This window comes from Ranitomeya imitator, chromosome 4, assembly GCF_032444005.1.
Source record: "Ranitomeya imitator isolate aRanImi1 chromosome 4, aRanImi1.pri, whole genome shotgun sequence".
NCBI classification, from domain to species: Eukaryota; Metazoa; Chordata; class Amphibia; order Anura; family Dendrobatidae; genus Ranitomeya; species Ranitomeya imitator.
In genome coordinates, this window is record NC_091285.1 from 720,482,046 (window position 1) to 720,498,662 (window position 16,617).

Genomic DNA, 16,617 nt, shown 5'->3' on the forward strand with positions numbered 1-16,617 from the left:
GAACCACAGGCGCCACGTATCTCCGCAACAATGACCTATGGAATACATTATGGATGGCAAAAGAAGCTGGAAGAGTCAAACGAAACGACACAGGATTGAGAACCTCAGAAATCTTATACGGACCAATGAAGCGAGGCTTAAACTTAGGAGAGGAAACCTTCATAGGAACATAACGAGACGACAACCAAACCAAATCCCCAACACGAAGTCGGGGACCCACACAGCGCCGGCGGTTAGCGAAACGTTGAGCTTTCTCCTGGGACAATGTCAAATTGTCCACCACATGAGTCCAAATCTGCTGCAACCTATCCACCACAGTATCTACACCAGGACAGTCCGAAGACTCAACCTGCCCTGAAGAGAAACGAGGATGGAAACCAGAATTGCAGAAAAACGGCGAAACCAAAGTAGCCGAGCTGGCCCGATTATTAAGGGCGAACTCAGCCAAAGGCAAAAAGGACACCCAATCATCCTGATCAGCAGAAACAAAGCATCTCAGATATGTTTCCAAAGTCTGATTAGTTCGTTCGGTTTGGCCATTTGTCTGAGGATGGAAAGCCGAGGAAAAAGGCAAATCAATGCCCATCCTAGCACAAAAGGCCCGCCAAAACCTCGAAACAAACTGGGAACCTCTGTCTGAAACGATGTTCTCCGGAATGCCATGTAAACGAACCACATGCTGGAAAAACAATGGCACCAAATCAGAGGAGGAAGGCAATTTAGACAAGGGTACCAAATGGACCATCTTAGAGAAGCGATCACAAACCACCCAAATGACCGACATCTTTTGAGAGACAGGGAGATCCGAAATAAAATCCATAGAGATATGCGTCCAGGGCCTCTTCGGGACCGGCAAGGGCAAAAGCAACCCACTGGCACGAGAACAGCAGGGCTTAGCCCAAGCACAAGTTCCACAGGACTGCACAAAAGAAAGCACATCCCGCGACAAAGACGGCCACCAAAAGGATCTAGCCACCAAATCTCTGGTACCAAAGATTCCAGGATGACCAGCCAACACCGAACAATTAACCTCAGAGATAACTCTACTAGTCCATTTATCAGGGACAAACAGTTTCTCCGCTGGGCAACGGTCAGGTCTATCAGCCTGAAATTTTTGCAGCACCCACCGCAAATCAGGGGAGATGGCAGACAAAATTACCGCTCTTTGAGAATACCCGCTGGCTCAGGAACACCCGGAGAGTCGGGCACAAAACTCCTTGACAGGGCATCAGCCTTCACATTCTTGGAGCCTGGAAGGTACGAAACCACAAAATCAAAACGGGAGAAAAATAGCGACCAACGAGCCTGTCTAGGATTCAACCATTTGGCAGACTCGAGATAAGTCAAATTCTTGTGATCCGTCAAGACCACCACGCGATGCTTGGCTCCTTCAAGCCAATGACGCCACTCCTCGAATGCCCACTTCATGGCCAACAACTCTCGATTGCCAACATCATAATTGCGCTCAGCAGGCGAAAACTTTCTAGAAAAGAAGGCACATGGTTTCATCACCGAGCCATCTACTTTCTTCTTTTTATTTTTTTATATAGCGCTAACATATTCCGCAGCGCTTTACAGTTTGGCACACATTATCATCACTGTCCCCGATGGGGCTCACAATCTAGAATCCCTATATCAGTATGTCTTTGGAATGTGGGAGGAAACCGGAGTGCCCAGAGGAAACCCACGCAAACACGGAGAGAACATACAAACTCTTTGCAGATGTTGTCCTAGGTGGGATTAGAACCCAGGACCCCAGCGCTGCAAAGCTGCTGTGCTAACCACTGCGCCACCGTGCTGCCCGTCAAGAACTTCTTTGCGACAAAACAGCCCCTGCTCCAATCTCAGAAGCATCAACCTCGACCTGAAACGGAAGCGAAACATCTGGCTGGCACAACACAGGGGCAGAAGAAAAACGACGCTTCAACTCCTGAAAAGCTTCCACAGCCGCAGAAGACCAATTGACCACATCAGCACCCCTCTTGGTCAAATCAGTCAACGGTTTAGCAACACTAGAAAAATTACTGATGAAGCGACGATAAAAATTAGCAAAGCCCAGGAACTTTTGCAGACTCTTCACAGATGTCGGCTGAGTCCAATCATAAATGGCCTGGACTTTAACAGGGTCCATCTCGATAGTAGAAGGGGAAAAAATGAAACCCAAAAATGAAACCTTCTGAACTCCAAAGAGACACTTTGACCCCTTCACAAACAAAGAATTAGCACAAAGGACCTGGAACACCATTCTGACCTGCTTCACGTGAGACTCCCAATCATCCGAGAAGACCAAAATATCCAAATATACAATCAGGAATTTATCCAGGTACTCACGGAAGATGTCATGCATAAAGGACTGAAATACTGATGGAGCATTGGAAAGCCCGAATGGCATAACCAGGTACTCAAAATGGCCCTCGGGCGTATTAAATGCTGTTTTCCATTCATCGCCCTGTTTAATACGCACAAGATTATACGCACCACGAAGATCTATCTTGGTGAACCAACTAGCCCCCTTAATCCCAGCAAATAAATCCGACAGCAGCGGCAAAGGATACTGAAATTTAACTGTGATCTTATTAAGAAGGCGGTAATCAATACAAGGTCTCAAAGAACCATCCTTCTTGGCCACAAAAAAGAACCCTGCTCCCAATGGTGACGACGACGGGCGAATATGACCTTTCTCCAAGGATTCCTTTACATAACTCCGCATAGCGGCGTGCTCTGGCACAGATAAATTGAACAGTCGGCCCTTAGGAAACTTACTACCAGGAATCAAATTAATTGCACAATCGCAGTCCCTATGAGGAGGTAGGGCACTGGATTTGGGCTCATCAAATACATCCCGGTAATCCGACAAAAACTCCGGGACTTCAGAAGGGGTGGATGACGAAATAGACAAAAATGGAACATCACAATGTACCCCCTGACAACCCCAGCTGGACACAGACATAGATTTCCAATCCAATACTGGATTATGGACCTGTAGCCATGGCAACCCCAAAACGACCACATCATGCAGATTATGCAACACCAAAAAGCGAATATCTTCCTGATGTGCAGGAGCCATGCACATGGTCAATTGGGTCCAGTACTGAGGCTTATTCTTGGCCAAAGGCGTAGCATCAATTCCTCTCAATGGAATAGGATACTGCAAGGGCTCCAAGAAAAAACCACAGCGCCTAGCAAACTCCAAGTCCATCAAATTCAGGGCAGCGCCTGAATCCACAAATGCCATAACAGAATAGGATGACAAAGAGCAAATCAGAGTAACGGACTAAAGAAATTTTGACTGTACCGTACCAATGGTGGCAGACCTAGCGAAACGCTTAGTGCGCTTAGGACAATCGGAGATAGCATGAGTGGAATCACCACAGTAAAAACACAGCCCATTCAGACGTCTGTGTTCTTGCCGTTCAGCTCTGGTCAAAGTCCTATCACACTACATAGGCTCAGGTCTATGCTCAGATAATACCGCCAAATGGTGCACAGCCTTACGCTCACGCAAGCGCCGATCGATCTGAATGGCCAAAGACAGACTCATTCAGACCAGCAGGCATGGGAAATCCCACCATGACATCCTTAAGAGTTTCAGAGAGACCCTTTCTGAAAATTGCTGCCAGGGCACATTCATTCCACTGAGTGAGTACAGACCACTTCCTAAACTTCTGACAATATATTTCTACCTCATCCTGACCCTGACACAGAGCCAGCAAGATTTTCTCTACCTGATTCACTGAATTAGGTTCATCATAAAGCAATCCTGGAATCTTTGGTACCAGAGATTTGGTGGCTAGATCCTTTTGGTGGCCTTCCTTGTCACGGGATGTGCGTTCTTTTGTGCAGTCCTGTGGGACTTGTGCTCGGGCTAAGCCCTGCTGTTCTCGTGCCAGTGGGTTGCTTTTGCCCTTGCCGGTCCCGAAGAGGCCCTGGACGCATATTTCCATGAATTATATTTCTGATCTCCCTGTTTCTCAAAGGATGTCGGTCATTTGGGTGGTTTGTGATCGCTTCTCCAAGATGGTCCATTTGGTACCCTTGTCTAAATTGCCTTCCTCCTCTGATTTGGTGCCATTGTTTTTCCAGCATGTGGTTCGTTTGCATGGCATTCCGGAGAACATCGTCTCGGACAGAGGTTCCCAGTTTGTTTCAAGGTTTTGGCGGTCCTTTTGTGCTAAGATGGGCATTGATTTGTCTTTTTCTTCGGCTTTCCATCCTCAGACTAATGGCCAAACCGAACGAACTAATCAGACTTTGGAGACATATCTGAGATGCTTTGTTTCTGCTGATCAGGATGATTGGGTGTCCTTCTTGCCTTTGGCTGAGTTTGCCCTTAATAATCGGGCTAGCTCAGCTACTTTGGTTTCTCCTTTTTTCTGCAATTCTGGTTTCCATCCTCGTTTCTCTTCAGGGCAGGTTGAGCCTTCGGATTGTCCTGGTGTGGATACTGTGGTGGACAGGTTGCAGTAGATTTGGACTCATGTGGTGGACAATTTGACATTGTCCCAGTAGAAGGCTCAACGTTTCGCTAACCGCCGGCGCTGTGTTGGTCCCCGACTTCGGGTTGGGGATTTGGTTTGGTTGTCATCTCGTCATGTTCCTATGAAGGTTTCCTCTCCTAAGTATAAGCCTCGTTTCATTGGGCCATATAAGATTTCTGAAGTTCTTAATCCTGTGTCATTTGGTTTGGACCTTCCAGCTTCTTTTGCCATCCATAATGTGTTCCATAGGTCGTTGTTGTGGAGATACATGGCGCCTATGGTTCCCTCCGTTGATCCTCCTGCCCCGGTGTTGGTCGAGGGGGAGTTGGAGTATGTGGTGGAGAAGATTTTGGATTCTCGTGTTTCAAGACGGAAACTCCAGTACCTGGTCAAGTGGAAGGGTTATGGTCAGGAAGATAATTCCTGGGTTTTTGCCTCTGATGTTCATGCTGCCGATTAAGTTCGTGCCTTTCATTTGGCTCATCCTGATCGGCCTGGGGGCTCTGGTGAGGGTTCGGTGACCCCTCCTCAAGGGGGGGGTACTGTTGTGAATTCTGTTGTCGAGCTCCCTCCTGTGGTCGTGAATGGTACTTCGGTGAGTTCTGTCCGTGGGCTCCCTCTGGTGGCTATAAGTGGAGCTGCTGCTTCTGAGGTTCCTTACACAGGTGACGTGGTTTATCCTTTGGTTGGCTGCTCTATTTAACTCCACTTAGATCGTTACTCCATGCCAGCTGTCAATGTTTCTGCATTGGTTCAGTTCGCTCTTGGATCTTTCTGGTGACCTGTCTACTCCAGCAGAAGCTAAGTTCCTGATAGTATCTAATTCGTTCATTGTTTTCTTGTCCAGCTGGATATCATGATTTTGTCTTGCTAGCTGGAAGCTCTGGGATGCAGAGTGGCATCTTCGCACCGTTAGTCGGTGCGGAGGTCTTTTTTGCACACTCTGCGTGGTCTTTTGTAGTTTTTTGTGCTGATCGCAAAGCTACCTTTCCTATCCTCTGTCTATTTAGTAAGTCTGGCCTCCCTGTGCTGAAACCTGTTTCATTTCTGCGTTTGTGACTTTCATCTTTACTCACAGTCAATATATGTGGGGGGCTGCCTTTTCCTTTGGGGAATTTCTCTGAGGCAAGGTAGGCTTTATTTTCTATCTCTAGGGCTAGCTAGTTTCTTAGGCTGTGACGAGGCGCCTAGGGAGCGTCAGGAGCGCTCCACGGCTATTTCTAGTGTGTGTGATAGGATTAGGGATTGCGGTCAGCAGAGCTCCCACATCCCAGAGCTTGTCCTGTGTGAGTTTTAACTATCAGGTCATTCCGGGTGCTCCTAACCACCAGGTCATAACACATGTACACCGCTCCTGTATACCCTGATATACAGGTACACCGCTCCTGTATACCCTCATATACAGGTACACCGCTCCTGTATACCCTCATGTACATGTACACCGCTCCTGTATACCCTGATATACAGGTACACCGCTCCTGTATACCCTCATGTACATGTACACCGCTCCTGTATACCCTGATATGCATGTACACTGCTCCTGTATACCCGCATATACACCGCTCCTGTATACCGATATACATGTACACCGCTCCTGAATACCCTCATATATATGTACACCGCTCCTGTATACCCTGATATACATGTACACTGCTCCTGTATACCCTCGTATACACCGCTCCTGTATACCAATATACATGTACACCGCTCCTGAATACCCTTATATATGTACACCGGTCCTGTATACCCTGATATACATGTACACTGCTCCTGAATACCCTCATATATATGTAGACCGCTCCTGTATACCCTGATATACATGTACACTGCTCCTGTATACCCTGATATACATGTACACTGCTCCTGTATACCCTCATATACACCGCTCCTGTATACCGATATACATGTACACCGCTCCTGAATACCCTCATATATGTACACCGCTCCTGTATACCCTGATATACATGTACACTGCTCCTGTATACCCTCATATACACCGCTCCTGTATACCGATATACATGTACACCGCTCCTGTATACCCATATACATGTACACCGCTCCTGTATACCCTGATATACATGTACACTACTCCTGTATACCGTGATATACAGGTACACCGCTCCTGTATGCCCTCATATACATGTACACCGCTCCTGTATACAAATATACATGTACACTGCTCCTGTATACCCATATACATATACACCGCTCCTGTATACCCTCATATACATGTACACTGCTCCTGTATACCGTGATATACAGGTACACCGCTCCTGTATGCCCTCATATACATGTACACCGCTCCTGTATACCCTCATATACATGTACACCGCTCCTGTATACCCTCATATACATGTACACCGCTCCTGTATACCCTCATATACATGTACACCGCTCCTGTATACCCCCATATACATGTACACCGCTCCTGTATACCCCCATATACATGTACACTGCTTCTGTATATCCTCATATACACCGCTCCCGTATACAGATATACATGTACACCGCTCCTGCATACCCTCATTTATATGTACCCTCATATACATGTACACCGCTCCTGTATATCCTCATATACATGTACACCGCTCCTGTATACCGATATACATGTACATCGCTCCTGTATACCCTCATATACATGTACACCGCTCCCGTATGTTGCTAGGCACGGACCTGGGGAGGATGGTGTCCCATTATGTTCCTCCCTTCTCAACAGAAAATAATATATTCATTGGCGGGCGCGGCCGTGGTCCAATAAAAAACCAAGCAATTATGATATTAACCTGAGGGGCTGGTCTAGAAACCTGACCTCAGACCAAAGTTATAAATTGGACCTGTATTCAGAGAATCGTGTGCACATCTGAGGGAGCAGAAAGTAAACTACCAGTTAGAAGTTTTCTCCTGTTATTTTATACTGTTTTGTATAAGCTGTATGTCTTTTTATTATCATATTTTTATACCTTTTCTTACTGTAAGCATTGAACCTTTTTCGAATTAAAGTATAAAACTTTAACAAGTTGAACCTTGAATGTTCTAAAATAATCCATAGCCTAAGGTGTGTGAGCCTTATGAGTAATAGACAATATTATTATTTCCGGGACTCATCGCCGGTGTAATTGGTGAGTGGTGGCAGCGTGTATGAGCGGGTGTGTGGCCTGGGTCGGTGTGTGATTTATGCTCTCATTACAGCATAGGACAGAGGTTGAATGCTGGACTGAGAGGGGAGATAGATTAACCCTTGCAGGCACAACCCCAAGTCACGTGTGAGAGCGGACACTTGACAAATTAGTGACACCACGGAGTAGGGATCCGTGACACCCTCATATACATGTACACCGCTTCTGTATACCCTCATACATGTACACCGGTCCTGTATACCCTCATATACATGTACACCGCTCCTGTATACCCTCATATACATGTACACCGCTCCTGTATACCATACATGTACACCGCTCCTGTATTCCCTGATATACATGTACACTGCTTCTGTATACCGATATACATCTACACCGCTCCTGTATACCCTCATATACATGTACACCACTCCTGTATACCCTCACGTGATCCACGATCTCTTTACTTCCCGAAACCGTTCCTTCCTGGCCCTCACTGAGACCTGGCTGACGCCCCCTGACATGGCTTCCCCTGCTGCACTGAGTTATGGTGGCCTCCAATTTACCCACACTCCTCGCTCTGGCAACAGACATGGCGGAGGTGTGGGTTTCCTTCTTTCCAGAAACTGCTCCTTCAGCCCTATCCAACCCCAACCCTCCCTTATCCTCCCTTCTTTCGAGTTTCACTGTCTGTATCTACTCTCTCTCCAATCTCCAAATGGCTGTCATGTACCGACCACCGGGCTCAGCCACTGCCTTCATCGACCAATTCTCCACCTCGCTCCTTCACTTTCTCTCTGCTGACATCCCCACCATCATCATGGGCGACTTTAATATCCCTACTGACACCTGCCAGCCAGCAGCCTCCAAACTCCTGTCCCTTACCTCATCCTTTGGACTTACTCAGTGGTCCTCCACAGCCACCCACACAGACGGACATACACTAGGCCTCATCTTTACCCGCCTCTGTTACATATCTAATCTCACATCTCCCTTCCCTCTATCTGACCACCATCTACTCCTTCTCATCCTTGTCCTCATCACCCTCCCCCCATGTCCAGCCACTAGTACATCCTCGCAGAAACCTTGCCTAGACATTCACAGACTCTCTTCTACCTCTGTCCTCCATATCTTCACTCCACGGACAGCGCCACCGCTTTCTATAATGCTACCCTCACATGAGCCATAGAAAAAGTCGCCCCTCTTATGCAGGGCAAAGTGCCACAAATCAATAGGCAACCCTGGCATAACAATCTCACCAAAATACTTTGACAAGCATCCAGGGTCACGGAGCGTTGTTGTAAGAAAACACGCCTGCCAGACTACTTCACTGCCTTCAAACAAGCTACACTTGCTTTCAAATTAGCCCTCACGTCTGCTAAACAGAACTATTTCACAAACCTTGTATGTACAGCACATTTAACTCTCTCCTCCATCCACCACTGCCATCTCCAACTCCCCTCATCTCTGCCGAGGACTTTTGCCACCTACTTCAAAAATAAGATCAACCAAACCAGTCAAACCTTTACTCTTCCACCACCCCAACCACTCCATATACCAGACCTCTGTCCTTCCCTAATAACCTCCCTCTCCAACGTCACTGAAGGAGAGCTTACTCACCTCCATTCCAAATCACACCTCACCACCTGTGCACTCGATCCCATCCCTTCCCACCTGCTCCCCAACCTCACTAACACGCTCATTCCAGCCCTAACCCTTCAACCTATCGCTATCTTCTGGTACCTTCCCCTCGGCCTTCAAACATGCCACCATCACACCCATCCTCAAAAAAAACTAACCTTGACCCAACTGCTATGCCCAGCAATCTCCCCATATCACTGATCCCATTTGCTTCCAAACTCCTTGAGCAGCATGTCCATGGTCAGCTTTCCTCCCACCTCTCATCTAACTCTCTCCTTGACAACCTCCAATCTGGCTTCCGCCCCCCAACACTCCACCGAAACTGCCCTGACCAAAATTACTAATGACTTTCAGCCAAAGCTAACAGACAGTTCTCCATCCTCCTCCTTCTCGACCTATCCTCTGCCTTCGACACAGTCGACCACTGCCTACTGCTACAGATTCTTTCTTCCCTTGGCATCAAAGACCTTGCCCTGTCCTGGATTGCCTCTTACCTATCCAACCGCACATTTAGCGTTTCCCACTCCCACACCACCTCCTCATCCCGCCCTCTCTCTGTTGAAGTCCCTCAAGGCTCTGTCCTGGGGCCCCTACTTTTTTTCATCTATACCCTTGGCTGAAGACAACTCATAAAGTCCCATGGCTTCCAGTACCACCTGTATGCTGACGACACTCAGATCTACCTCTCTGGCCCAGATGTCACCTCTCTACTGTCCAGAATCCCCGAGTGTCTGTCCGACATATTCTCCTTCTTCACCTCTCGCTTCCTAAAACTCAATGTAGACAAAACTGAACTCATCATCTTTCCTCCATCTCACGTACCTCCCCTACCCAACCTATCCATTATGGTAAACGGCATCATGCTCTCTCCCTCACCTGAAATCCGCTGCCCCGGAGTAACCGTCGACTCTGTCCTTCCAACCGCATGTCCAAACTCTTGCCACCTCCTGTGGCCTCCAACTCAAAAATATTTCCAGAATCCATCCTGTCCTCAGCCCTCAATCTACTAAAACTCTTGTGCATGCCCTCATCATTTCCCACCTTGACTACTGCAACACCCTCCTCTGTGGCCTCCCCGTTACCTGTCTCGCACCCCTGCAGTCTGTACTCAACTCTGCTGCCCGGCTAATCCACCTCTCTCCTCGCTACTCCCCTGTTTCTCCCCTCTGCAAATTTCTCCACTGGCTCCCAATTCCCCAACGAATCCAGTTCAAACTACTAACACCGATCTACAAAGCCATCTACAACCTGTCCCCTCCCGATATTCCTGACCTAATCTCCCAATATCTTCCCTCAAGTAATCTTCGATCCTCACAAGACCTCCTACTCTCCTCCACACTTATTCGTTCCTCACACAACCGCATCCAAGATTTCTCCCAAATATCCCCCATCCTCTGGAATTCCACGCAACACGTCCGATTATCCACCACCCTCGGATCCTTCAGACGGAACCTGAAAACCCATTCTTCAGGAAAGCCTACAGCCTGCAATAACCATTCTGCCACCTCACCAACCACCTGAGCTGCAGCACCCCCAACCTTCTGTCTCTTCCTCATTATCCCATAGATTGTAAGTCCGCAAGGACATGGTCCTCTCCCCTCTGTATCAGTCTGTCATCGTAAATTTGTTAACTGTAAACGATATAAATTTGTTTGTAACCCCTTCTCATGTTCAGGACCATGGAATTAATGGTGCTATATAAATAATAATATACATATACATCGCTCCTATATACTCTCATATACATGTACACCGGTCCTGTATACCCTCATATACATATACAGCACGGTGGCGCAGTGGATAGCACAGCAGCCTTGCAGCGCTGGGGTCCTGGGTTCAAATCCCACCAAGGACAACATCTGCAAGGAGTTTGTATGTTCTCCCCGTCTTTGCGTGGGTTTCCTCCGGGTTCTCCAGTTTCCTCCCACATTCCAAAGACATACTGATAGGGAATCTAGATTGTGAGCCCCATCGGGGACAGTGATGATAATGTGTGTGAGAATATGTTAGCACTATATAAAATAAAGATTATTATTATATACACCGCTCCTTTACATCCTCATGTACACATACACCGCTCCTGTATACCCTCATATACATGTACTCCTCTTCTATATACCCTCATATAAACAGGACATGTGTTACTGAGAACGATATTTTATGCACACAGAACAATTGTATTAACGATCATTCTGTGCATATTTAGGACCCTGCCTGAACAGGGTACCCAGCTACTGCCAATTGATTTCTATGTAGCCAACTGGTAATTACATATGGCCACTGCACCCTCATGCTATCATATACTTAATTCAATACCAGGACCTGATATTCTACATTTTCAGCACCTAATACCATACATCTATGTGTCAACCCCAACTTAGTTTAACATTTGAACCTGATACTCTATTATATTCACATCATTAAAGTGCTTTGCTTAACATCAGGACCTGAGACCATACACCCTTGTGTCATCAGGGAACTTAGATCAACACCAGAGCCTAATTTCTTCCTTCCTTGAGTTTTCATGGAAAACATTAACAGGACCAGATAGTTTCCATTATTTTGTTCTTCGCTACTAGGATCCAAGAGCTTTAGTTAGGAATCATGAGCTGAGGGCTTCTATTCATCTGCTGGAAGAACTTGGCTAGACATGAAGACAGCATGGCTTACATCAGGATCATTTCCCTTTTTCCAGAAGAAGAAAAAATACAACCATAATGTCACCAAAATTTATCATTTTATTTCAGTCCAAGATCCCAAAAACAGAAGAAAAGAAAAAAAAGAAAAAAAGTGCCAGTAGTTAACCAATTCAGCGCCAGGACCTAGAAAGGCAATAAGGCATCTCCTGTGCCTTCACGTCATGTATATTTACACACATACGTTGATATGCGGTGGTCTGCGCCATTGTACCCTGCCCATTAGAGTACAATGACACAGACGGCTATATCTATGTACGCACACATGCGTACATGTATATAGTGTCCATATACACACATCTGTGTGTGACCATCCTGTGCATATATACTTTATAGATATTTATATATTCCATATGTCTCTTTAATCATAGAACAATCTATATAATATAAATCTTCAGGTCAGTGAGGGTAGGGGGCTTCTCTGGTGCGCCGTTCCGGACAGCAGCCCACTGCACATACATTGTCTCAGCCTCAGTGATTGGAGCCTAGAGCAGGATTCCTACAAGTTACAGCAGCCCCCACCGTACCGGGACCCCCAGAAGTCTTTACTCATCATTTCTTCTCCGCAGAAGCCAAGATGGTCAATAGTGACCAACAAGGACGGAGGACGATCCACCGGCCATCAGCCCACACCGGCTGAATCAATGTCACCCCTCCTATCTCAACACCTGGGTAGACAGATCATTGGATGAGATGATGGCTATCCTACGTGGTGGAAAACTGTGGAGGCCACTGAACTTCTGCGGATCAGGGATGAAGGCGGACGGAGTATTCAAGCCCTGAGGAAAGCGGCTCTGACCTTACTAATAAATAGGAGTACTCGCTGCCACGCTGCGTAGGGTTAGGATCTCGATATGTCCTACCAAGGGGTCCAGGTCCCCAGGCAAATGCCCATTTTTCCTTCAGGTCCTAGTCATCTTTTATAGGGATAAGCAATGATGGTATTTATCTAACAGTGGTCAGACTAAGCCAGTGACTAGCCAGAAATATATAACTGGCCATACACATGAAATGAAAGCGGGCGTTCTAGTGAGTATGGGGGGCTTCTGCCTATCTTGTTATGGCCTCATCCTGTGTCCCCTCCTGTCTCTTCCATCCTCGTGTCCCCTCAACTGTCCTCTCCTGTCTCCTCTTCTGTTCTCTCCTGTCCCCTCCTCTATCCTCTCGTCTCCTCTATCCTCCCCTGTCTCCTCTTCTGTTATTTCTGTCCTCTCCTATCCTCTGTTCTCTCCTGTCCCCTCCTCTATCCTCTCGTCTCCTCTGTCCTTTCCTGATTCCTGTCCTCTTGTTTCTTCTGTACTCTGTCTCCTCCTGTTTCTTCTGTCCTCTCCTAATGCTTCTGTCCTTTTCTGTGTCTTCTGTACTCTCCTCTATCTTCCTGTCTCCTCTGTCCTCTCCTGTTTCTTCTGTCCTCTCCTGCTTCCTCTGTCCACTCCCGTCCCCTCCTCTATCCTCTCCTATTTTCTCTGTCCTCTCCTGTTTCCTCTGTCCTCTCCTGTCTCCTCTGCCCTTTCCTGTCCTCTTTCATCCTCTCCTGTCTCGTCTGTTCTCTCCTGTCTCTTCTGTCCTATCCTGATTCCTGTCCTCTTTTTTCTTCTGTACTCTCTTGTCTCCTCCTGTTTCTTCTGTCCTCTCCTGATTCCTCTGTCCTTTTCTGTTTCTTCTGTACTCTCCTGTTTTCTCTGTCCTTTCCTGTCTCCTCTGTCCTCTCCTGTTTGCTTTGTCCTCTTCGGTTCCTTCTCTCCTTTCCTGTCTCCATTGTCCTCTCCCGTCCCCTCATCTGTCCTCTCCTGTTTTCTCTGTATTCTCCTGTCTTTTCTGTGCTCTCCTATTCCCTCCTCTATCCTCTCCTATTTTCTCTGTCCTCTCCTGTTTCCTCTGTCCTCTCCTGTCTCCTCTGCCCTTTCCTGTCCTCTTTCATCCTCTCCTGTCTCGTCTGTCCTCTCCTGTTTCCTCTGTCCTATCCTGATTCCTGTCCTCTTTTTTGTTCTGTACTCTCTTGCCTCCTCCTGTTTCTTCTGTCCTCTCCTGATTCCTCTGTCCTTTTCTGTTTCTTCTGTACTGTCCTCTATCTTCCTGTTTCTTCTGTACTCTCCTCTATCTTCCTGTTTCTTCTGTAATCTCCTGTATCCTCTCCTGTCTCCTCTGTCCTCTCCTGTTTGCTCTGTCCTCTTCGGTTCCTTCTCTCCTCTCCTGTCTCCACTGTCCTCTCCTGTCTCCACTGTCCTCTCCCGTCCCCTCATCTGTCCTCTCCTGTTTTCTCCTGTCTTTTCTGTCCTCTCCTGTCTCCTCTCCTATTCCCTCCTCTGTCCTCTCCCTTCATCTGTCCTCTCCTGTCTCCTCTGTGCGGGATCCTTCTTCCTCTTGGCATTATCTGTTTGGGAGAGTCTGGAATCCCCTACATTTTGGACTTTCGGCGGCTTTGGCCAACTGCCTATCATCTGATGCGCTAATGCTGTAACTTGCAGGAATCCTGGGATCTTTTCTAAGCAAAGGCATCTGACGATTTCATGCACAGAAATCTTTTTGTGACCTGCAGCTTGGACACTGGATCACCCTGAATCTGGTCCTCCAGGATCTTCTAATCGCTGCCTACCGCCATCTCGGCATCCTATTCGCCATGTCAGACCCACATCCTCACAGGGAACGTAAGGTCTCAATGTGCTTCTGGTGACGAACCTGGTGCCTGTAAATGTAGAGGAAGAAGTGGAGGAGAGGATGGGCGGACAGTGAGGAGATCGGGGCCGGAGAAGAGACCTTGTCGGGGAAGATCCGCGAGATATCTGAGCCCAGAACTGAGGACGATGATGAGAAATAGAACATCAGAATAAAAGAACGATTGGTCAGACGAGATTATTTTGGCACTCACAGTTCCCTTCCCCCCTTGTTTCTACCCAGGCACCTGGGACTATGGCAGTGGAGAGGCAGAACAGTTCCAAACCTTTGAGACACTCCCAAGTTACTGACGAGTCGGCCCACCCAGTCTGAGAGGAGGAAGGGATCATTGGCACTGTGTGTGTTTTTAGGAGGAAGGGGCTTCAGTTTAGCCTGTCATGCATCCACCCTCCCGAATACATTCACCCCCTGCCCTCTTCTCTTGTGGATGGTCATTTCGGCTGTTGGGGAGCAGTTTCGTCCTTGAAGATTCAGTGCATTGAACTCGCCAGACTGTGGGGGTCTGCGTTGCCCCATGCCCGGTGCAGCGTTCCCATCAAATAAACTTTGTCCTGGAATAAAAACAATAAAGCCGATGTAGAAGTGAGTCATTGGAGGGTGCGGGCCTAATCACCTAGACCGCCGGACCTCCCATAGCCGGACCCCCATCCCTTTCTAAAAAGAGAAGCAGGGGGTATAATTTATTAGATCAAAACACTTGTATCCTCCCCTACAATCCCATTAAATATCTGCCCCTTTGTTTGACCCTGTTTCCCCCATGACGTTGGCAGAGATTCCAGTTGTTTGATCACTGGGAGCAGTTTCTATAGCCTGAGGTGGGCAAAGGGGGGCAGGGGGAGCGAGGGTAGTTCGTCTCTTGCTCCCTCGTTATAAACAACAAGTCATTGTATCTACCCCATCCCCTGCCATAAGGCAAAATCCAGCTCAGGCTTGGTAGGCCCAGAAAGCCAGCGTAGCTGTTCATAAGAAGAAGGGGAGACGGGGGCAGCGTGTGAGTGGAGGAGACGCCTAGCACCACTATACCCTTGTGGTCGAATGCGGGTGAGGAAGAGTATTGTTGTGGGCAGTGGTGGGGAATGTATTGAAAGGGTGTAATGAGGGCAGCCCCGAAATGGTGCTTGGAGCCATAACGGAGGATGGAGGTGGAGGTGGCGGAGGGAGTGGAGCGTCCTCAGGGGCTCTTCTCAGTGCAAGTGTGTAGTCAGGAGGACACGCTGGCCGCAGTATATCATGTGGCCTCAGTGGTTCCAGATCTGGAGCTCCACCAGCTCTTTTGATCTGAAGGGACATAAGCTCTTCCTCTGGTCCATGGTGTGCCAGGTCATTGCCGGGGGCACCTCCACGCCCAGGGCTGTGTCTCCGCTGTCGCAGTTCGTGACGTCTATCTCTTTTGTAGTAAAGAGCAGCAAAAGCCAAGATGTTGAGAAACAGAAGTGAAGCCCCCACAGCTACCGTCACACTGAGCTCCGTGGAGTAGTCACGGGAGTCGCCAGGGAAGGGAGAAAATCGAGGCCGTTCCTCCATCTCATCATCATCCCCGTCAGGAGGAAGCGTAGAGTGTGGGCGGCGCGTTGTACTTCCACTGTTTGTCCTGGAACCGGGTGTCCAGCGGGTGCTGTGCGGGGGTAATCTGGTGGTGGTAGAGGGGTGCTGTACCGTATTGAGATTGTGAAGGTGAGGGACCAATTCCAACCAGAAGGCAACCTTGTTGGCACGGTAGTTGTCCTTGACACGAGGCTTCAGGCCAATATGTAGATACTGCTTCTCCTTCGGGTTAAACTTTGTCCACACCATCTCTTCAAACCGGTTGGGCTTGGTGTGAATGAACTTGGTGTCTTGGGGAACAGGTTGGTTGGGATCCCTAAAAGGAAAATGCAGACAATAAAAAAGGATGGCACTGGCAATAGTGTAATAAAGGTGAGAACATATGATGATTGTATGCTGGCGAGTGAGTTATCTATATCCAGACGTACCCCAGTATTGGTCTAATATCTGATTGGAACATCAAGG

The 16,617-nt window shown here is 47.9% G+C and overlaps 1 protein-coding gene across 5 annotated transcripts in view; it reads right to left on the reverse strand.

Annotated features, from left to right (window-relative positions):
* Positions 1 to 11,955: 11,955 nt before the first annotated feature.
* NLGN2 (neuroligin 2) overlaps positions 11,956 to 16,617 on the reverse strand; it is a 250,363-nt gene continuing 245,701 nt past the window's right edge. For all 5 annotated transcript variants that reach the window (XM_069767582.1, XM_069767579.1, XM_069767580.1 and 2 more), the window contains one exon: positions 11,956 to 16,468. In XM_069767582.1, the coding sequence (XP_069623683.1) occupies positions 15,625 to 16,468 (844 nt within the window). In that variant the 3' untranslated portion in view covers positions 11,956 to 15,624. The remainder of the gene's footprint in view (positions 16,469 to 16,617) is intronic.